The sequence below is a fragment of the Vigna radiata genome, chromosome 4 (assembly GCF_000741045.1).
Source record: "Vigna radiata var. radiata cultivar VC1973A chromosome 4, Vradiata_ver6, whole genome shotgun sequence".
NCBI classification, from domain to species: domain Eukaryota; kingdom Viridiplantae; phylum Streptophyta; class Magnoliopsida; order Fabales; family Fabaceae; genus Vigna; species Vigna radiata.
In genome coordinates, this window is record NC_028354.1 from 17,055,504 (window position 1) to 17,078,546 (window position 23,043).

Consider the following 23,043-nt stretch of genomic DNA (forward strand, 5'->3'; position numbering starts at 1 on the left):
CCTACTCCTAATGTATAGTTGTCATTATATATTTTGAAGTCATGACTCAATTAATAAAATTAGAAAGAAGTTCGAAAATCCTGGAATAAAAAAAGTCTACAAAAACCAACTTATACTCAATTCAATTATGCATTAAGGGTTAAAACTTAATCAATAACAGTCCTATAACATCCACACAAATATTTTTCGTAACCATATATAATAATGAACACACAAGTTTTATAGTAAAAGCTGAAAAGTCGCCTAGAAAGTCCACAAAGTATTTTTCATCTCAGCAGAAGTAAATTCAAAAGTTTTAAACTAAAGTAAAATAGATTCACAATATAGTGAAAAAAGAAAAGAAAAAAAGAAGTGTAAGCTTAAGCCAAATTCGAGTAGAAACAAAGAACGAGACTAAGACAGAGATACATAGACCCAGCTAGCAGGTTTATTGCATAGAAATATTTACTGTAAAATTCACAACATACAAATTGAATCTTAAGATCTTTAAAACTGAACATATTTCAATCAAAGTCGACTATAAATATCTTCCTTCCATATTACAGAAGATCTTATCAGCATAAGATTAATTATTTTTATCTCAATCTTCTGAACGGTCGCTGTCTAGTGTCTACAAATGACAACCCAGATGGCGAATGCAGAAAGTCAACAAATTATCCCAACGAACATACAAACTATAACGAGCAATCCGACTAAAATATGAAGACAACACTGTCATGAACTCTGGACTTCTGATTCTGAGCAACACATTCTGAAATCCACATTAAATTCCTGATCTCCTGTTCCCTTAACCTCATATATGCGAAGAACACAGCATAATGAAACTGCGATATTTACAAAATAGTGCAACTTACTAACCAAAAAAGAAAAACAATTTAGCTATAATTAAAATATTAAACTAATACAATACAAAACTGTCTGGTTCAGAAGTAAGAGAGAGAAACAAGGGATTTTAATGGAGGAGAAGAAAGGGGAAGGAAGGTGGAATTTTTATTTGTTTGGTTGAGAAAAGAGGAGGAAGGAGGATTTTTGTATAGAAGGGCGGTAGCTTTTTTCTTGTTTGGTTCAAAATGATAGAGAATGACTTTTAAAAATTAATTTACTTTGAGCATTTTTGGACAAACTTCTTCATAAAAAATTCTAGAGAAAAAATTAAGAAAATAAAAGAACTTTAAAAACTAGTATAAACTTATGCACAAGTTATGGGAGAGTTCCTACAACTTAGCTTACGCCTAACTTCATTTTAACGTACGGAGAATCTAATTTTATTTTTTCTTCTTATTTTTGTCTCCTAAAATTCCTTAGTTTGACCAAACAAACCCATTTGTATCTTATAATTTGAACTTCAAAACATAAGTAGAGATATTTTAGCAAATTATACTTGAAATGTTTTTAATACCCTCCCTTCCAATCTAAAGCCTATGTTGGCGGAGAGAAAAAATGAGGGACTTTGTTCCCTTACCCTCTTAAAAATTAAATCAAACAACAAAAAGTTTATATAAACCCTTCCCTCCACATTTACCCCCAACCAAATACAATGTGCATGAGCCAAAACATTATGACGCTCAGAATTGTAAATAAACCTGTTGTTCAAACGCCAAGCAAAGCCTTTTCACCTCCTCCTCATAGAATGCCTTGTCAAGCATCTGACTTTCACCATATGATAGCTTAGCAAAAATAGATTGATAGGGGGGGTATTTTTCCATGACAGCACGAACCTACATGAGCAACCAGATAAAAATTTACGGCCCAAAAAGCATTATTAAAAGAAATCGAACAGAAATATACTGACAATACTAATTCTTTGATGGTCGATCATTTCAGGATAGATTCCAACAGGGAAGGATAAAGAACTCATACAAAAGACCCTCAAGAAATTGGTAGCAAAAACCAAGATAGCAATTTCAAATTTCAAATGGAATAAGAAACAAGCATATCATTTATGCCTGTACAATAGAAGGTGCTTAAAAAAAGGAAAGCTTCAAAGTGAAATCTCCGGAAAACATCTGCAAGGATCAATCGAAGACTCATGGGACAATTTCCCAATATGCTTATGTTGCTTAATCCATACAACAATGTTTAAACCAAAGACAATAAATATCATTAAAAATATCAAATACCAATACATCTTTTGGTAAAAAGAACCATATCAAAACTAGCAGTACATTCCACTAACTTGGCTATCAATAAACACAAATCAACTACCCCAAGAAACACAATCTACCATGGCCTGAGAAAAGTACAAATTTAATGAAGCAAAACACCTTATGCCTACCAATTTGACAACTTAAAACATCATGTCAATCATACAAACCTAAATTGCCTTGTCTTGTAAGAAAATCATACATACCTGATCAATGTCCTCACAGATAGCAAGTTCCTCATGACCATATGGGTATCTGTTTAAAATAAGTCGGTCATTACCAAAAGAATCATGCCAAAGCATTATACTAACATTACTAATGTGTGTACAGAGGGAGAGAGAGTGCTGAGGGTTAAGAACATACAGCAAACCAAAATTAGAGTACAATTTTCTACGGTCATCTCTCGTCAGTTCAGTACCAATGCTGCACAAAGTAAAAACCATGGATGCCAGTTATATAAGTATCCATATTAACTAAAATGCAATTGAAAATCATTTTACTTTTCATATACCTATTTATGGTAATATTCACAGCCCTTCTATCAGCCTCAAAAGCTAGAAGGTCAGACATTATCTCAGCTGTGGCACCACCAAGTTTCTGCTTAGGAATAACATAAATTTGAGGAAAATCAGAGAAGAAAAAAACGTAACAAGAGAGTACATCTATGTAGTGGATAACAAAGTGCCTCAGACCCTTCACCTGACAAAATCTGTAGAAGTCTTCAAGGTATGCCTTGTAAAGAGTGTTCCTCATTATTTCAATGTTCATATCATCCAAGTCCTAGAGATACAAAGAATATAACATATCATATCCGTCCAATTTCAAACGACTATCGTGAGCATAAATCAAACAAATAAACTAGTACCAAAGAAGCATGTAACGTTAGTAAACTATAAAGCAACAAAGTATAGATCCCAATATTCCAGCCAACATATAACCCAAAAAGTGGTAGCGTAGGAAAGTAGTCCTCATTGGGGAACCGGTAACTTGTTCCCATTAGATTTCCAATAATTTTGTATAATTGTATCGCAGATTCTTCACAATCTTTATTATCACGATCTATTCATTAGGAGATGCAGATATAGATTATTTGCAGTTTCTGCAATAGTACTAACTAACTACTAAAATCCTTTAACACTGTATCAAACATATCAATTAAAAAAAAAGGAGATGATTGGAAAGATGATTTACCTCTGATGTAATGCACTCAGAGAAGTACGGAGCTAGAGGAGTGTCAACAAGAACCAACCTGTAAAGCTCCCGCATATTCTGAGCAACAGCCAGAGTAGCAATACTGCAGAGAGCCAACAGAAAGCGGAAAAAAAAAATTAAGAGTCTATCCGCTTACAGTCAACCTATTGAAAACTACATGGAATTTACTTACCTGTCAAACATGCCGAGTGGATGGCATTTTTCGAGTAATTCTTGAACATCTCTCTCATGCAAAGTGCCAGTAACAATCAAAACAACATTGTCTATCATGTGACCATAACTGCAAGAAAACAGAAAGCTTCACTCTTTTGCAGTGGAATGATAACAGAAATTCTAGCAAAATAAAAGAACCGCAAAAGACTCCTCAGCCAGAGGAAATTCTGATCTGAACTAAATTTTTTCACAGGGAGGCAGAGGTAATGCCCACACTAGTTGGCTGATTACAGCACCTAAGCCTACTTGAATGGATAAAATTTTAGCCTCCTCTAGCTCAACCTATATAATATTATCAATATAAAGATGACATGACGGAGTAAATCCGTAAATACAAAAAGATAACAAATCCGTAAATACAAAAAGATAACAAACAGAGAAGGAAAAAGATCACATACGTGATATACTCTAAAAAAGTTGACAAGGGTTCTGTGGCTTGGCATAGCATGTTCTTGTAATCATCAACCAGCTTAAGAGTACATTTCTCCACAATCGTGGTGGTATGCAGTGGAGAAGGTTCTGCAATAGTTACTCATCAGCCATCAGCATATACCGATAATCAGAATTATATCTTGCCAACTAGTAAACACCATTACGCTAATACAAAAACAACAGAACGTATACATTTCTATAACTCAGTAACAAAATAATTTATTTACACAGGAAGCAACAGATAACTTTAAAGAATGGTTAACTTCACGGAAAAATATAACACAAGAAACAAACAAGAAAACACTTATTTTTGTTTCCCGCAAATATCTTCCTTCCATAGAAGGAAATCCTACTCAAGACAGAATCGGGCACTATATGAACACCTCTCAAATTATCGTCGAGCAATCATGTTTGAGACAGCATCGAGATATCTCTCCAAACAAGCATTTGAACCTCAGTTCGCCATGTTATGAAGATTAGCCCTCTGCTAAACCCAACCTTATTGGAGGATCACACACCAAGGTTCACGACATGAATATATAATGATGAAGTAACACCAATGAAAAATTAAACGAAAAACCTAGATCACAAGCTTTTACGAATCTCTCCAAGTATTAGATTCTGTTAGACTACATAACATCTCCTAAAAATTTTGGGAAACGCTCCTTATCACATATCCACTTCAAATCCACACACGTGTCGGACACAGTTATCGCCATATCGTAGAAGCATTCACTTCCAGGAAAGCAGAGATTAGAGTCTCAAAACGGAAACACAATAATCACAAGCACACTGATATCCAAGAAATAAGTAATTAATGATAAATTGAGATTGGTGATGGATCAGGGAGAGGGCGCGAATTGGAGAAAACGCACCGTTTTGGAGGTAAGGGCCGTACTCGGTGGCGGAGAGGTGCATCTTGATGTCATCTAGGGTTTCGCATTGGCAGAGGTTGTTGTAATCGGCGGTAGTGAGGAGACCTGCGCGGTGGCCGCGGACGATAGCCTCGAGAAAGCCGCCATGGATGTTGAAAGTGAGAGCTTCAAATCCGTACATTTCGGATCGGATCTAATGTGCGTCGCGGATCTCAAATTGGTTGAAGGAAAGGGAACCAGATAAAGGATGAGAAGCTCCTCCTTAAGGAAATTTCTGCACGAAGATGAATGAATAATTATTGAGAGAAATATCCACAAATCGTATTCCCTCTTTTTCTTTATTTTATTTCTTAAATTAATGGTTTGAGCAGTGCAGTGTGTTTCGCACTTTTACTATCATTGAGAAAATAGATTGTGAAAAATATATATATTCCTCACAAACTAACAAGAAACGGTAAAATCATGGTTTTATAAAGATTCAAGGTAGTAAGGGAATTGAACTAGTTTCAATAAACCATTTTTTTTTCTTTTAATACATCATAATCCTATATAGAATTCATAAAAAATTAAAATCATACACGTAATTTATAAAATTTAAAGTTTACTTCAAAAAGCCATAAATCATAATATAAACAAAAGTAAGTTAGATACAAAAGTAAATAAATCTAGGAAATCATATTTGAGTTGAAGATATTATAATTCTCTTAAAAAAATATACATTTTTTTTAATATTGCTTTTTTAATTTGATGTTTTTTCTAATGATAATTTATTTGATAGGTCTATCTTAGTTTCAATAAATTTAAAAAGGATTAGATTGTAAGATCTTCGTAGATAGAATAGTAAAGGAAGTAAAGTCTTTTAAATAATGGTATTTGATTGTTTTATTTCAAAAATATCAAAAACAAAATTTATTTTTTTTTTCTGATAAGAAGTTTTATTATCTAAGAAGCTTATTTTTTCTAATTTTTTTTTAAATTTTCTCTACCTTCTCTCTATAAATCCTAACTTCCTATTCATCTATAGAAAATCAAAGACTGCCTGAAGGTTCCTTGAGGCGAGATCTTCACTTCTAGTCGATTGGTTTCAGTTACAAGGTAAGTTGGATTTTATCTCTCTTCCTTAAATTTTAGGTGTCTTTACATGTAGGATTTTCTTTACTCTTTTGGGGTTTGAGTCTTTCCTAAGACTCTTTATTGATCAGTGGTACTGAAGATATACTTTGATTAAATTGTCATGAATTGTAGGATCAAATAGAGATCTTGAAGCCGTAGGAAGAATTTTAGATTTCTTAGAATCGTTTGAGAGTCAACTAGGTTAAGGGAAACTAGTTTGTTTGTTTTGGATTTGGTATGCATGTGATATTTAATGTTTGTATGATGATGTGATGATTGATTTATTAATTATAATTAAATCATGAAACTTGGTATGTTGGATGCTTGAAAATGGTGGTATGTTAAACTAGAAATCGATGCATGTTGGTGTGTCTAGTTTGTTGCTATTAAAGTTGGTTTATTGATGAATTTGTGAATGTAGATTTAGTGAGTTTGAGCTGATGTGTTGTTACAAAACTTGGGCATGGTATAAATTAGAAGAAAAAAGGTTTTTAGCATAAAAGAAGGGGGTTTAACAGGTAAGAATTTAAAATCATGGTTGTGGGGAAAGTCTGCAGTTTTAGGAACTGTCTTGGGGCCATTTAGGACTTAGTCTCTTATTGTACAACAATCTAGTAGATCGTCTAGGTAAGAGATTGTCTAGTAAGGGATCGTCTGACAATGGGTCATCTGGTAAGAGATTTTCTGGTAAGGAGTCGTCTGGTAAGAGATCGTCTGGTAAGGAGGTCGTCTGGTAAGATATCGTCTGGCTAAGAGTAGGAGTTGTCTGACAAAAACTAAGTTGTGGGGAATCTCAAATTTGGGGTTCTGGACATTCGTTTTAGATGTCCTTTAGGTCGTTTTGTGAGGTTTTGGACCCTTTTGAAACTATTGGTAAGGGTTTCTAGGCTGCTTTTCCTTTTTTAGTGTAGGTATCAAGCTAATACAATGAAAATTGTGTTATTATATGATTATTATTTCTGGATTTGTTATAAGTGAATTTTATATTTTAAATACTTTGAGTATGTCATATGTTATATGATGATGATGAGTATGTTATGATTTAAGTGAATGGTATTGAGGGACGTAAATCCATGATCCTTGTGGAGAGGTTTCATGGTGGTGCCCGATAGTGTTGTTAGTATGAATGGTCAAAGTTAAGTCAGGGGCTCATCCTAACATTTTAATGATCATTTATGCTCAATTAAAGAGTGATGAATCATGTGATGAGAATAGCAAGAGATCTTTGTATGGTATATTGGATTAAGCCAATAGTATTACCACTACACGTGAACGAGGATTAACCTTGCATGGTAGCTTGGATTGAGTCAGCACTATTACCATTGCAAGTGCACGAGGACTAGAATGTTTCTAGAATGTTTGCATACTTGGTTGGATTTGATGATCTATGTAGGAATCTTAGTTATTTTATGATATTTGCTATTTACATTAGCTTGCCCTTTTGTTTGTGTTTGGTTGTATGTTCTTGTGCTCTATGATATTAACTATGATCATCCGGTAGGTATGAATTGAAGATGATGAGATATCAGTGGAACAGGAGTTGGATGGTGAGATGATGAACGTGTAGCCTTTTGTAAACTAGTTTCTAGATTTATAATTTGGTTCTAAATTGGACGATATAAAATTAAATTTATAATTATATTTTGTATAACTATGATAAAATTTTTAATTTTTATTTTAACCGACTATTTTATTTTATTAATTATCTAATAACTCTTTTATAATTTCATACTATATTTTGAAATATTATGTGAATGAGATAAAGAATCCATTTCGATTTAATCAATTGAATCAACCAATTCTTTCAATTGTCTTTTGACAAATATGATACAAAATTTAAACAACTTGAATTATATCAAAATGTAATATCAAAACTGACTTTTTAAAAATTGATTATTATTTCTTTTTTATTTAAAGAATAATGTCTCAATCTAGTTTTATAACGTATATAGGCTTTAATATCATACAATAAAACATTGTATTAAGATTACATAACAAATAACTTTTTTTTTTAATAATAATAATAATAGCATATTCATAATAAGTGTTGAATCGTTTAACGAATTTGTTATTTTTTAAAATGATGTCAAAAAATTTATATCAGTAAGAAATTCTAATTAACTGATAAGGAAAATTAGTGAAAATGCATAGTTATTAAACAAATTTTATAGTTATTATTTTAAAAATGTTTGCAATATTTTTTATGGGTATAATTAACCCTAATAAATGTATAAAAGTAAATTTGATTATTTAAATTGGGATATGAAAACATGCACGATGTCATCTCTACTTATTTTTTTCCAAGAAATTAATATAACCACGTTCGGTTGCATTTTTATCTTTGAAATACTTTTACAAAATAACTTGAATAAGAAAGTTACAATGTGAGAAAAAAACATTAATATTCCGAAAGAAACCAACGTTTGAAAACAATAAATAAAGTAACATTTTAAAAGTAAAAACATATGATCAAATACACTCACATACTGATTTTTTGAGGATGAACGTTTTAATTGATGAAAAAAAAAAACACCCTTTTTCTTGTGATTTCCTGGAAAGAAAAACAGAGGAAGCGGATGTAAGGATACTATGGACACTGCTACTGGAACCTTATCATCTCTGTGTCAATGGCCTATTTTTTCTTCTTCTCCTCCTTCTCTGCGTATGCATGTGAGAGTTTCATGCGGAATCCCTCACCTTTCAGCATCCGCAGTGGACAAAACCCTCACTCAGATCAACAATTCTGGTATCATAGCTTGTCTCAGGGCTAACAGGTCTATTTTCCTTCTCTGCTTCAATCTTTTTATTATTTTTACGGAACAATTATGAAAAAAATGTCTGTGCTCTAGTTTTTTTTATTGGGTATTTTAATCAATATGTGGTCTAGTTTTTTCTTTTAATCAATATTGGGTATTTTTTTAATTTTCTTATCCTGCTTCTCTATAGCCTTGTCATTGGTGGGGATAACATGGGTAAGTTCTTCTGGGAATTAGCAAATTGCAATAAAAAAAATGATTTTTATATGCTTTCAGAAAGAAGGAGCTTAATACTCTACTTTCCTTTTGTTGGGAATGTTGTTTCTCAGAAGAGCTGCCTTAATGTTGAAAAAGGTGAAAAATATGGTTTAGATTTAAAGGATATGGATGAGTGATTATAATTCTGGTTGTGTAAAACATGAGGTAGGGATGGCATACTTTGTTGTAGATGAAGTTTGGACATATGTTGTCTATGAGTAGTAGCTTGTTAGGTAAGTAGTGACACCACTGTTGTGTAATTTATGTTACTAAATATAGAGGATTAAAGAGTATTACTTTTTCACTTCCTTTTTCTTTGGTACCTTTTTTGCTTAGTGAGGTTAATTTTACTGAATGTATTATGTTCTTTTTTATTGTATTCAATTTTTTAGTTGCTAGTACTAGGCTAATTCTCCCAAGGCAGACCATAGTGAATTGTATTGTGTGGCTTACCTTTTATTTTTCACCTATGTATAGCGCAGAAGTGGCCTTGAAAGCTGCAAATGCTGCAATAGCAGGTGGAGTTTCAGTTGTAAGTTTTCTTCTGACGTTCTTTTATTCTGTATTACTCAGGACATTTTCTATTTTCTCTTAGTTTTGAAAATGATCCTACTAGTTGAATCAGTTTAAATGTTTTTGGACCATACGGAGGAGAGTTATGCAAGCCTTGTGACATCTGAAAAGATATGATGTACTCGACTAATTTTGCTCATGATGTGTTTCTCATCTATTTCTTTTTACATGTAGTTGGAAATTGTGGTGTCGACTCCAGGTGTGTTTGAGGTTGTTTACCTCAACATTTGTACTACCTCACTTGTTTTGTTCTTAGATTTAGAATTCATATGCTTTTCTGGTCTGCGTAGGTTCTGCAGCAGCTTGTGAAGGAGCATCCTACAATGGCCCTTGGGGTATGCTTTCATCCTTAAAGTTTCTATCCAGTTTCTCAGATGGCATCAATGTTCTTTGTTTGGGTGTACATCATGTGAACCTTCCCAGAGTTAAGGAATCCGGAGAACATGCCATTGTGATTGCATTCTCTGAGTTCATTGAATTTTAAGATTCTTTGTGTATGGCATCATCACCTAATGGACATGCTGATAGACATGTAAATGACGATTATCATCAAGAACTGTAATCCTCACTCTAGGATTTTTTTTCTTGTCTCTGAATTTTTCCTAGCTATCAAACAGAGAATAATTATTTATTCTATGGATTATTTCTAACAAAATCACAATGTCAAGAGTTATAAGGTTGGTTTGGTGGTAAAGCTAGAAAGGAGGGTAGAAGAGGTTGTGGGTTCAATTCCCTTCACTAACACAGAAGAGTTATAAGGCTGGCTTGGAAGGTTTGAAAAGGAGGGTTTGAAAAGGAGAGTGAGAGAGTTTGTGAGTTCAACTCTTCCTGCTAACATAATATTGACTACTAACATTTGCTGATAAAAAAAAATACAAAACAAAAACCACAATGTCTTGTAGAATTTTGGGAAAAAAATATTAAGTTGATACATTTGAAATTGTTCTAGTGTTGAATGGGTCATTCATGTGGATAACTACCTCTCTGTGACAGCCCCATAATCAAATAAGAGGAATGTCCAACCTAGTCCTATCATCAATCAGTTAAGAGGATCTTCAACCTATCTTTCCACATTTCTTCTAAATTCTAAGTAATGTCGCCAAAGTTTACCTAAAGTCTCTAACTTTCTTCTGATTTAGTCTTGTGTAGAACACTGTAATAAATTGATCTCTCTTGGAAATGCACACAAAAAATTATTACAAAATTGGAGATTTTTTTAGTTGCTTTTTTGCTGGATATCACTAGCTTGTAAAGGTATCCTATTGCATTCTAATGATTGTTTCAACATGATGATCAAAGACTCTTATCATATATTACACATTATTCCAAGAAATCGAATTTCTCTTCAACAGTTTTCTGAACTGAACAGCTATTGCCCTTAGGTTGGAACTGTTCTCAAGATTGAGGATGCTAAAAATGCAATCAATGCCGGAGCCAAATTTCTATTGAGTCCTGCAACTGTTAAGGTTTGCAATTATATTTATATATGTTTTCATGTCACACAATACCTGCGTGTGGCAAATTTCATTGTTTACTATTACTATTTTGTTTTTCTTTTCCCTATTATTATTCTTGTTTGAATTAGTTTGAGAGATTCTTGTCACATAATACTCACATGTTCACTATTTGCAGACACGTTAGGATGTCTAACAAGTGTGCATTTTGCTTAAAAATTGTTTTTTCAATTCTTAAAAACTGTTTATTTGTTATCAGGACATAATGGTAATGGATCACGTTCAGAGTGGTGAAGTTTTATATATTCCCGGTACAATGACTCCAACAGAAGTAAGAGTCAACTTTTAGATTCAAGTCTTCTGTAGATCTTATAATAAATTCTTCTATCATTAATATTTCACTCTATGCAATCTTTTCTAGCATTCATTGAGCACTCGTTAGTGATCATTGTGCAATGCAGATATTGTCTGCTTGGGATGCAGGGGCTAAAATGGTCAAGGTATGCCTTTCTTTAATGGTTAACATTCATATCTTTATATTTAGAGCTGCCCCATGTCAATTTATTTTTCTTTTTAATGCTTATAATTCACATCATGATTTCTTATACTTAGTTTTTTGACCTTGTGATATAGATATATCCTGCTTCTGCACTTGGAGGATTTCAGTACATATCAGCACTTAAGAAGACCTTTCCTCACGTCTCTATGGTTGCTTCTCAGGGAATAACAATAGGTAGTTTCGAAGTTTTCTTATGTATGAGTACAAGATATAAAAGCATTTGGGATTATTATGTTTAATATATCATTACCAACATGAAAATTCTGACCTTTTCATGTTTCATCCTCGAATAATTGATAAATAGGTTTTCTTAGAAACACTCCTTTTGATGAACTGTTTATATCAGCTCATGTAACAACTTTAGAAGAACTTTTCTATAACAGCTTTAAATAAACGTGATCACTACTAATCTCATCCATGTATGCCCAGTAGATGAAGTTAATGACAATGCCATTGCCATAAACCATTCAATGTGAATGACTTCATCTGTATTTTGCAGATGCTATTGGTGAATATATTCTGCGTGGAGCATCCTCAGTTGTTTTGTCAGACGCCATATTTGATAAAGAGGCAATTGAGCAACTTAATTTTGATAAGATACATAAACTTGCACGTTCTGCTACCTTACTTGGTAACAAAGCTGTGAATAGATAACAATATGTACACTTTTAAACATCTAATGTTGTTTTCTTACATTTAGTCATTATGGTTGTTTGACATAACTGTTGCCTAAATTTTTTAACCATTTTGTTAGAATTTGATAGAGTACTGTGCTGTTTAAGGTTTTTTGACACAATAAATTTATATCACCTTTTCTAATTAACTTTATTTTTTATTAAAGAGAGTTTTTAATTTAAAGATAAATTTAGAAAATAATTATTAATGCGTGAATGAAAGTAGTAAAAAAATTGGTCAATTTGACATTTAAAAAACATAAAATTACATTTATTTTAGAAAGAAGGAGGACCTAACAATTAAGTTAGTATCATTCTTGATGTTGTTGATGAGTATATAATTGTGTGTGACAATTCTTGATAAGCTGATATGTAGTATGTTGTTAAGAGAATTTTAAGGAGAAATTCAATGTTTGGTGATGTTTAGTATATGCTTTGACGTATGGGAGTTTTGAAAGTGGATATCCAAATATTCTACTAGCTATTCAAGTCATATAAAGATGAATGGGGTGAGGGAAGAGAATGACAAGAGATTTCTTCTCTAGAAATTAACTTTATGAGTAGTATGATGATAACCTTATGTATCTAAGACTCTATAGAGTATAAATACTATTATGAGTATACATTTATATTGAATATATATGTCAAAGTATGTAGCTGGATAATTGAGTTTGGAGTCAATTATATGTATGTTTTATGAGTTTCTAGTACTTTATAAATATTGATATAGTATTTGACATGATAAAATGATATGATAATTTTTTCTTTTGAATACTAGCTTATTTTGTTGTCTTTATTTTTTTTTTCGATGATCATTTTATTAATATAAGCATATGAGAAAGTTATATATAACTGTTTTAAATTTACTTATTATTATTATATTTTCTTTTATATCACTATATTAATATTATATCTATATGTTTTAGTCAAATCCGTTTTATTTTATAATTTTATAACACCTTGTATTATCAATTGTAAGTTACCTAAATTGAGAGGTTACATAGTGAGGTAAAAAATAATTATGTAATTAGGATATAATATAATTTCCATGGATTACTAAGAAAGAATTTATCAAGATCATAATCTTTTCTTTATAAACATCTTTTGTTTTTTTGTAAATCTAGTTAAAAAATTATTCAGATTTCAATTATATGAGTCCTTTAAAAAAAAAAATGAAGTCCCTTAAAAATTTCAAACTATTATACAATTACTTTTAATTTAGTTAAATTACACTCATATGACTAATCATAAATTAATATTTAACAATACTATTGATTTTGCAACAGTTGCTAGTTAAGTATTTCTAATTGGTTAATGAAAAGAAAATTTCTACATTATCAAATTAAACTATTATTTTTGTCAACCAATCACACAGAGATAGGCACGCAGAAATCAATCCTATCCAAAAGTATGTTGAAGTTATCTCTCTCAATTGAAGATGGAAATTTAATAATGGGATGATTCAAGAATGCCAGAAGTCATTTAATTCAATGGAATAGTCAATCTTCTTCATATAACAACACTTATTTATTTGGATAATTATACTTAAACAACATTTTTTTGACAACATTTGAATATCGTCTATGTGTCATTCTGTAATTGGTTCAAAATTACCTCACAATCAATAAAAATAATCATAAACACTATTATGGACCAATTACATAATGACACGTAAGATGATGTTCAAATATTATCAAAAAAAAATATTGTCCAAGTATTATTATCCTATTTAATTTTTCTTTCTCACTGTAAAACTAGTTTTAGAAAGTTTTCACTTAAATAAATTAGTTATTAGTTTATAATTTCTTAACTTATAAGATTTAAATTAATAACTTAATAAATTGTAAATATTTAATTAATCTAATTGGTAAGTTAGATTATAATGTAAAATAATATAAAATAATATAATTATATAATTTTAATATATAAATAAAACTTATGTTTTAGATAAAAATATATTATTATATAAATATAATTTGATCTTTTTTGAGAAATAATTAACTTTTTAGAAAAGTTATTTACTACTATAAAATTGTTCTTCCACCTCAAACAATGATAATACTTTTTATAAATAATTTTAACTTGCTAACATTCTAACTTAAAGTTGTTTAAATTAAGGTTTCTAATTTTGTAAAAATCATTTAAAATAGTTAAAAATTTATTATTGAACCATTTTTTTTATATAACTTTTTAGTATATATTTGAATGCAGAGTTCTTATATCTAAGAGAATAACATAAATTTTGAGATACAAAAATTTGACAAAGAAAAACTTCATTTTCTAAGTTTTGTAACTTTTGGTAGATACCTCACCACATTCTGAATAAAACTTGAAATAAGGAGAAAAATCTGATAGCTTATCTCAGAAAGGGGTTGAAGATTTAAAATTTTCAATATTCCTTCCTTTGGTACATTTTTTTTTTATTTTTTTAGGAATTTTTCAATATTTTATACATTTAATTTACATATTATACTTATGAGAAAATTTTAAAAGATACTATGTCATAAAGTGACTCATCAAATATTTATATTTTAAATATTTCATACTTTAATTTTGATGTTCAGAAATATTTATTTTGTGACTGTCATTTTGCATGTTATTGTATTTGTATTTAATGTATGTATAATAAGATTACTACAAATTGGTATTTTTCTTTATTTTAGATTTTATTTATAAGCTAAAACCAATTATTTAAAAAAAATGTTAATAATTTTTTTAGACCTTACCAAGTTCTACTTAAATGTACGTTTGGTCCGGATAACCCTAAATATTTAATGTGAAAGTTTTTTTTTTCTTTTTCCTTTTACTAATGATTATATTTAAACATAAATATTATTAATTTTCCTTTTAATTTAAATTAATGTTACTTTGAAAATTTTCTATAAATTTTATCATTGAGTATTTTTAATGTCAACACTATAGATCAAGTCTTATTATTGGTGAGTTTTGTCATGTAGGTGAAAATTGTTAAAAAAGGAAGTATAAAATGTAGCTTGAATAGTAGGTTCAATAATTGAGATAAAGTTTTAGAAAAATGTATGGATAGGAAAGAAAGTACTTAGAGACTCTTGTATTTAAGATTATAAGTAAATTAATAAAAAAGAAAGATCGATAAATGAATATAGAAAGTAGGAAGATGATAAAGGAGAATAAAATTTTGGTTGGAAGAGAAAATGATTTGAATGGGGAGAAGCCAATTCCAATGTTTTATGGATGAATTAGAGAGGATAAACATCTTTAAGGCCTTGTTCACTTGAGTGAATTTGAGAGAGAGTAATTGAGAGGATTTGAGAGAATTTGAAGGTAATTTTTGTTGTTGTTTATTTAAATAGATTCGGAGGTAAGTGAGAGTAAATTTGGAAGTAAAATTTGTGAAAATTAGTGTAGGATTTAATTTATGTGAAAGATTAAAAAAATTTACTTTCAAATCCATTCTCACTTACTTACCTCAAAATCTATTCAAATAAACAACAAAAAAATTTATCATCAAATCCTCTCAATTACTTTTCTCCAAATCTATTCAAGTGAACAAGACCTGTAGAGGAGTTGATAGTCAATTATTGGTGGATGAGAAATGAGAAATGTATGGTATGCAAATGTGTAAGTATTTGCAATGGAGAATAATTGGTACTCTTTGATGGTCTATATGGAGGGGTTAAACTCACTCTCTCTCTTATTTAACATGACACATCTTTTCAAATAATGTAACTATCAAGGTCAACCTTAGATGAAGAAGAGTTTTATTGAACAATCATGTCTTTTTTCTTTTAAGAGAGCAAGATAAAAGCATAAGTCATTTGTTGGCCCTAACGTAGCCACCAAAGTATGGAACATATGCATAAAAGATCGGTAAGAGTTTTGAACGTACATTATAATCGAATTTACGAAAGCTTTCAACAATTTCATTTATTGTAACTCATCCAAAAAGGAAATAAAATTTGAAAAGGAGTATGAATGATTGTCATATAGAGTATATAAAAACTAGTGTTGTTGTCAAAAATGAATTGAAACCGGTGAATTAATCTGGTTTCAAATTTTTAATCTATTTTCTTTTGTTAATAAGTTATTTCATCTTACTCTAACATTCTTCTATTACGAAGATATATAAAAAAAGTAGAGAAATTAAAAATAAAAAAATGACTTGTTTAATTGAATAAAAAATATAAAATATAAGTGAAAACACTATTTGATTGGAAAAAAAATATTTATCTAAAACTATCAATTACTTTTTTTTTACCATTTACTAAATAGATATATTCACAATTTTTTTAAAATAATTTATCATTTAATTCGTTAATATAATTTAGGGTTAAATATGCTTTTAGTTTTTAAATTATCAAACAAATTTGTTTTCAGTCCCTCTTTTAAATTTTGGTATACTTTAATCTTTCCTCTTAACAAAATCATAATTTTTTTTCGTCCTCCAAAACCAACAACTTTAAAAAGAAACTGAGGTGGCTAACAAATTGTCATGTCATTTTTTCTTTTTCTGATACTAAGTCAATCTTTCCCTACTTCTCTCCTTCCCCCTCCCTCCGTTTCCTTGCTTGCATGTGATGTTAAACATAGGAAGGTTTCTTTCCTTTCTCGTTCTAGGGAGGTCACAAGTTAGAAAAGGGAGATACCCTTTCTCATTCCTCTTTTTCGGTTTGCTCTGCTCGTAGGGGAAGCGTTGTCCTTCGTCTCCTTCTCTGGTCTTGGGTTGGGGTTTTACAAGAAACTCTCTTCTTCTTTCCAAATTATTTCTGGTTTTGATTCTCGCGGCAGGGGAAAGCATAAATTTAGCTTTTTTTTGGTCTTTGGTTGCGATTTATGCAAGGAGGAGACGATTCTGGCTTTGTATGGCTTGGTGGCAGTGAGGCGCTGGACCTGTGGTTCGCGACGCATTCTTCTCGACGACGAGTGCTCCAATGTCTTCACGACAAAGTGAAATCACATTTGGTTAGTGACTTTGGGTGTGGTTCGAATTAGATTTTTGTTCTTTCGCAAGTTTTAGACTTGTGATGGGGCTAGGGTTGGAAATGAGAATTTTGGGATTTTGATTCTGTGATTTAAGGTTGTAGTTGATTCATCTGATCTTTTCTGCAGATTGATGGTCATGAATTGAATTGTGGATTTTGGGTTTTTGATTCTTGCAATATGGGCTTTGTTTTTGGAAAATTTCTTGTCTTCTTGATGATGCGATTTAGAAGGTTAGAATTCAAATAAATTTTGGATTTTTGATTTGCCTTTTGGGTCTCTTCTCACGATTTTGGGTTCCTCGTGGTGGTTGCATGAGTGGAGTCAATGATGGTGTCATTAGTGAGTGTTGTCGGAGTGTTGTAGCGGCTGACCATGGAGTCCCTGAATGTGGGTTGGCTTGATAGATTGGGGTGAACTTGTTGGGCCTGTTGTTTGGTTTGACTTAGTGTCAGAAAAAAAAAATGACATGGTAATCCGTTAGCCAACTCAGCCTAATTTTAACGGTGTTTGTTTTGGAGGACGAAAAATTATAATTTTTTTAAGAACAATGATTAAAGTGTACCGAAATTTGAAAAAGAGACTAAAACAAAATTCGTTTAATAGTTTAAAGACTAAAAACATATTTAATCTTATAATTTATTAGTTATTGCGAAAAAGTAATTTCCAATTTCACAAATAAATATTATTTTTTTTGTTATGCATAAGTAACTAAGTAATTATACTTGTAAAATAGTTTATTTGAATCAACCTCAAGACAAATATGTATAAAAAAAAGTGAATGAAAAAAAAGAAAAAAATAGAAAAATTTAAGTTCCTCTTATTTACCGGGAACACCCTCAAAACAGTACAGTGTTGTATTAGTAGCAGAGATAAAATTAAAGCCAGAGTAAAAATTACAACTTCTAAACCAAACTTAATTTGCATTGAGTGCTTTATTTAATAATACAACTGTGAACTTTGTTACAGAATTTAATTAGATCAACCAGTACCACAAATGTTTTCTGTAATTTGTACCTCTTATATTATTGGTTCATAAATAAATAATCAAATTATAAAAGGTCCAATTATAAAATAAGATATAAATAGTCAACATGGAATTGATAAATAATTATTCACATGAAAAGTAATAATAAATAAATAGTCAATGTATAAAAAATCATTTTATTTTTGTAAGAAATAGTTTAAAAATCATGTTTTTTTTTTCATAATAACAATTAAAAATAATCTTTCTCAAATAGTAAAACTTAATATTTATATTAAAAAATAAAATTGCAGCAGGAGTGAGAAATAACCTTAAAAGAAGTGTGAGAATGTAAGAGAAGTGAATTCCATAGTAGTAGATATATATGAATTAGAAATCCCCTGTTTCTGCTGCCCACTGAAATTCTTTAACATGGCCCCTGGTTTTCAGTTTTACTTTCCAAACCACTTTCTCTTTCTCTCTCTCAATCTCCTTTTTATCTTCTTATTCATTCATTCCTCTGCCTCTACCTATCAAACATACAACATTCTTTCATCATTCAAATGTGCGATTCTTCCCACACTCTCTTCTCCTTCATGCTCCTTTTCCCTCAACTTGTTAAACCCTTTTAAAATCTCACTATTTCTCCCCTGTTTTTCTCTGTTTTTTTTTTTGCAATTTTTTCTCACTTTTCTTCCATACCCATTTCCCATAATTGTATTTCATCCCCCAATATAACAATAGTTTTGGGATCAGATTCAATCGTGGGCCAAAGTTTTTATTTTTGGGGAGTATATTCTACAGTCTACTCAAATGGGGATTGGGAGGAACTTGTCTGAGAGAAAGGGGAGGGAGTTGCGTGAACTGCGTGAAGAAACGAACACAACCACTAACAAATCGAGAAAGAATAGGAGACATCGTCTGAGGAAGATGTCGCCGGGACAGAGGTTGTTTCAGACTTGTAATGAAGTGTTTGCATCTACTGGTCCTGGGATTGTCCCTTCCCCTCAACACATTGAAATGCTTCTCTCTGTCTTAGGTATGGAGTGTTCTCATCACATATGCAAATTCTGCATTATTTTTTGTGGGATTTCAAACATTATTGAACATGAAATCTTAATTCTAACCTAAAGATTTTGACTTGATTGCAATTTCTGCCACATTCAATGTAATTGTTATAATTTAGCATTTTCTTACAACTGAATCTAAAAAATAAGAAGCATTTTTGGTGATTTTTATCTCTCTGGAGAGCTAGTGCTTGTCACCTATGCTTAAATTTGATTGAATTTTGCATTTAAGTTTGGTGGAGTGATTGATTATATGGTTTTCTTGTAGTTTTGGACTATTCTTTGTTCTGGCAATTACAAGGCCATTTGAGATTTGCTTTTATATCTGATTTCATCAGCTGAGGGAAAAAAAAGTTATTCACACTGCATTTATTTATAAAAAATATTTATCATGTTGTTAATTTTTCATCATTATTTAACAATTCTTCTTTTTCTCAATCTCATTTATTAAAAAAAATAAAATCTCCAGATATAAAAGAAATTAATTTAATTATATCACGTGACAATAATATATTTTTTAATATTAGATTATAGTAAAGTTTAATTTATTTTTCTCCTCATTATGAATTAGATCTAATGAATTAAAACATTTGATTTGGATATTAAATATTTTTTTTACCCTAGGGGATGATGTTCGTAGGAATCAAAAATCAATATTTAATTGGTTTTTATTTATTTATGTTATTACTGTTAGTCAAACTTCTAACTGTTTTTAATGTTATCCATTTATAGATTTTTATATAGTATGCAAATAAAATTGACTATGTTTATATTAATTACTATTTTTACATCAATTAAATATATTAGTTTAATTTATTTAATATTTTCATATCTAATGAATAAGTATATATATATATATATATATATATCCAATTACATTTATTAAGAATTATTTTTAGATGTCGAGGAAAAAAAGTTCTTTTCCAAATAAAACCATTAAATATAATTAAATTAGTTAAAATTTATTTTATAATTAAATTTTACTAATTTTTTTTTTCATAGCTGAGTGTGGTAAAACAACGTAACACATTTTGGTTTAGTTGTTTTTGGTTTGTGTTCTATATATTTTTTGTGTATAGATGCAAGTGTCCATTATCTGGTGCTAAAAGAAATTAAGATAAATGTTTTACCCCATCGGGATTGATGAAAAGATAATTTTATAAAAGATAATTTAATAGGAGAAATTAAATTCTTGTTAATAAGATGATATCTTGATATTCCAAACACGCTTAACCATGATTTTAATATCATATTAAAAAATTATTTTACACTTAATTTAACTTTATAAAATCAATTTATATTTGCTTTTATACAAAAGTTTCATTTTCTATTATTAGTCACTACCTAGAAAATAATTAATCATTCTTCATGTTATAGAGTTGGAATTTTTGATAAATAAGATTGTTCTATTCTTGGCATTTCCTGAATCTGGGAACATCAGCTCACCTTTATTTTAATATTTAAATTAGTTTATAAAAAATATTTATTATTTTTTAAAAAGTAATATTTTAAATTTATAATATATAATAAATAATTGAACAAAAATAATTTATTTCAAATATACCATTTGATTATTTTTAATATTTATAAATTATTTTTTGGTTTTTTGCTTTTAATTTTTTATTATTCGTTTTCTCGTATATTTTTCTAGTATATACTCTTTAAAATTTAGTTTTATGATCAGTTTTCAAAAGCTAAATTTACAAAACATTATCAAATCCTCTTTTCAGTCTTTTTTTTATTAACTATTTTTTTAATGTTTCTTTGGATTGGATCTAAGTACATCACCTATAAATAAATTTGTCAATATTTAATTCCATTTTCTTAATACATTTTCCTTAATTAATTTTATATACTAAGATGAGCATATTTGATTTGTGTAGGTGAAATAAAACAAGAAGACCTGGACTTGAGACCTGATATGCCATATTTCAGTACAAAAACTCCAAGAAGAACTCCAAAAATTACATACCTGCACATTTATAAATGTGAACAATTCTCGGTAATTAAACTATTCATGATTTAGAACTTATCTGAATATTTTTTTTTTCAGAGTCAAAAGCGAATAAGAGAAAAATATTTTTTTATAAATTAAAATTAATTTTTGTATAACTAGTAATACAAAAGAAAATTACACTATATACTAATTAATTTAACATTATATTTATTGTTGAAAATCTTACATCGATTAGAGATAATATTAATTTATAATATATAAATAAGATGGAAATCTTGTTATACAAACCGATTAATTTGAGTTAATATAAATTTGAGTTAAGTTTAAAGTGATTCAAATATGATATCATAACATCCTAGCGTATTTCTTTTCTTACTAGAGAATGTTTTTGTCACAGTACTATTTTGTTGGCATGTAAGTTTACCCATTTATTGTTGTCTTCTTATTATTTCAGATGGGAATATTTTGCTTGCCACCTTCTGGAGTTATTCCTCTTCACAATCACCCTGGAATGACTGTTTTCAGCAAACTTCTTTTTGGAACCATGCACATCAAATCTTATGATTGGGCAGTTGACTTCTCTCCTCACATGTCTCCCATGGTCAAACCATCAGAAAGTGAGTATTTTTATTGTTTTATATATAATTTTCAGCAACAAATTTATAGATAGATAGATAGATATAGATATTAATTACAAAAGATATCTGTAAACTTGTTCACAATTGAATAGAACAACCTGAAATAAACTTGTTCTAAGTTGTTTGATTACTAAAATGTACAAGAATAATTTGAATGTTGTGTTTGTGATTGTAGTAGCAAGCCAGACTTCGGATATAAGATTAGCGAAAGTTAAGGTTGATGCTGAATTCAATGGTCCTTGTGATCCCTCCATTCTTTATCCTGCTGATGGAGGCAACATGCATTGGTTCACTGCAGTTACAGCTTGTGCAGTTCTAGATGTGCTTGGTCCTCCATACTCTGATCCTGATGGCAGACACTGCACATACTACCAGAATTTCCCCTTCTCCAATTATTCAGGTATCTTTCATATCTTTTGTCAAAACTAAGTATTGATCTTCTCACATGTTGCATCCGTAAAGTTATTAATGACAGTCAGATGTGTGATACAAAAATTTATAAAATATAAAATAATTCATTGATCAACAAATTTGGATTGCAAGTGTAGCCTGTTTTTGAACTGTGTATGAAGGTGGTTTCCACATCTGAATGAAGTTGTTGATGATATTTTACTCTGTAATGCATAAGCTTACTATTTTGTTTAATTTTCCTTTGCATGGAATGATTTGAATCTGTTGGAAATTTCAGTTGATGGAATATCTATACCAGAGGAGGAAAGAAAAACATACGAATGGCTTCAAGAGATGGATGAACCTGAAAATCTTCAAGTAGTGGGAAAGATGTACGAAGGCCCAAAGATTGTGGAGAATTAATGCTGTCTTGTCACCCAACATTTTCCTGTTGTGGTCAAATGTTGCTGGAGATCATTTGTCTCATTCTGTCTTTTGATGTCACATTTTTGTCCTCTAGTCAAACTTATGATCTCTATGGTAGTACTACCATTTTAGTATTTTCATTTTCTTCTTTGAGGAGCATGAGGCACTTAACTGATGTCATTTTTATTTTTGGTTCATTTCATTATTGTGATGTACATAAAATAAATAGTATCAAGATGAAGGTGCATACTGGTCAACAATGGACTTTTTTTTTCTTTAAAAAATGTTTGCTTTGTCACCGATGGATGTTGGAATGATAAATTGATGGTTTAATGTCATTTTAGGTCTATTTTTGGCGTTTCGACTGAGTCTTTATTTT

General features: G+C 30.1%; 3 protein-coding genes across 5 annotated transcripts; 2 read left to right on the forward strand and 1 right to left on the reverse strand.

The window, feature by feature from the left end:
* Nucleotides 1-405: 405 nt before the first annotated feature.
* Nucleotides 406-5,153, reverse strand: LOC106759502 (V-type proton ATPase subunit d2). The gene is given in 10 exon segments (NM_001317281.1): nucleotides 406-824; nucleotides 1,584-1,718; nucleotides 2,351-2,399; nucleotides 2,508-2,567; nucleotides 2,656-2,741; nucleotides 2,844-2,924; nucleotides 3,336-3,438; nucleotides 3,529-3,636; nucleotides 3,968-4,088; nucleotides 4,877-5,153. Coding segments are annotated over 10 exon segments (1,056 nt in total). The 5' UTR covers nucleotides 5,058-5,153; the 3' UTR covers nucleotides 406-692.
* Nucleotides 5,154-8,501: 3,348 nt separating this feature from the next.
* Nucleotides 8,502-12,288, forward strand: LOC106758809 (KHG/KDPG aldolase-like). Of its 2 annotated transcripts, XM_014641799.2 has the most exons (9): nucleotides 8,502-8,763; nucleotides 9,481-9,535; nucleotides 9,751-9,786; nucleotides 9,867-9,911; nucleotides 10,959-11,042; nucleotides 11,290-11,361; nucleotides 11,492-11,530; nucleotides 11,664-11,763; nucleotides 12,089-12,288. In XM_014641799.2, exons 1-9 carry the CDS (start codon nucleotides 8,579-8,581, stop codon nucleotides 12,241-12,243), a joined length of 771 nt encoding a protein of 256 aa, XP_014497285.1. In that variant the 5' UTR covers nucleotides 8,502-8,578; the 3' UTR covers nucleotides 12,244-12,288. The 2 variants fall into 2 exon arrangements, with proteins under 2 accessions (XP_014497285.1, XP_022635708.1); XM_022779987.1 differs by lacking the exon at nucleotides 9,751-9,786.
* Nucleotides 12,289-18,627: 6,339 nt separating this feature from the next.
* On the forward strand, nucleotides 18,628-23,002 carry LOC106758897 (plant cysteine oxidase 2). Of its 2 annotated transcripts, none has more exons than XM_014641900.2 (5): nucleotides 18,628-19,225; nucleotides 21,137-21,255; nucleotides 21,665-21,827; nucleotides 22,027-22,248; nucleotides 22,537-23,002. In XM_014641900.2, the coding sequence occupies exons 1-5, from the start codon at nucleotides 19,000-19,002 to the stop codon at nucleotides 22,659-22,661; spliced, it is 855 nt and encodes a 284-aa protein (XP_014497386.1). In that variant the 5' UTR covers nucleotides 18,628-18,999; the 3' UTR covers nucleotides 22,662-23,002. The 2 variants fall into 2 exon arrangements, with proteins under 2 accessions (XP_014497386.1, XP_014497385.1); XM_014641899.2 differs by having other exon boundaries at nucleotides 18,635-19,225; nucleotides 22,024-22,248.
* Nucleotides 23,003-23,043: the final 41 nt, after the last annotated feature.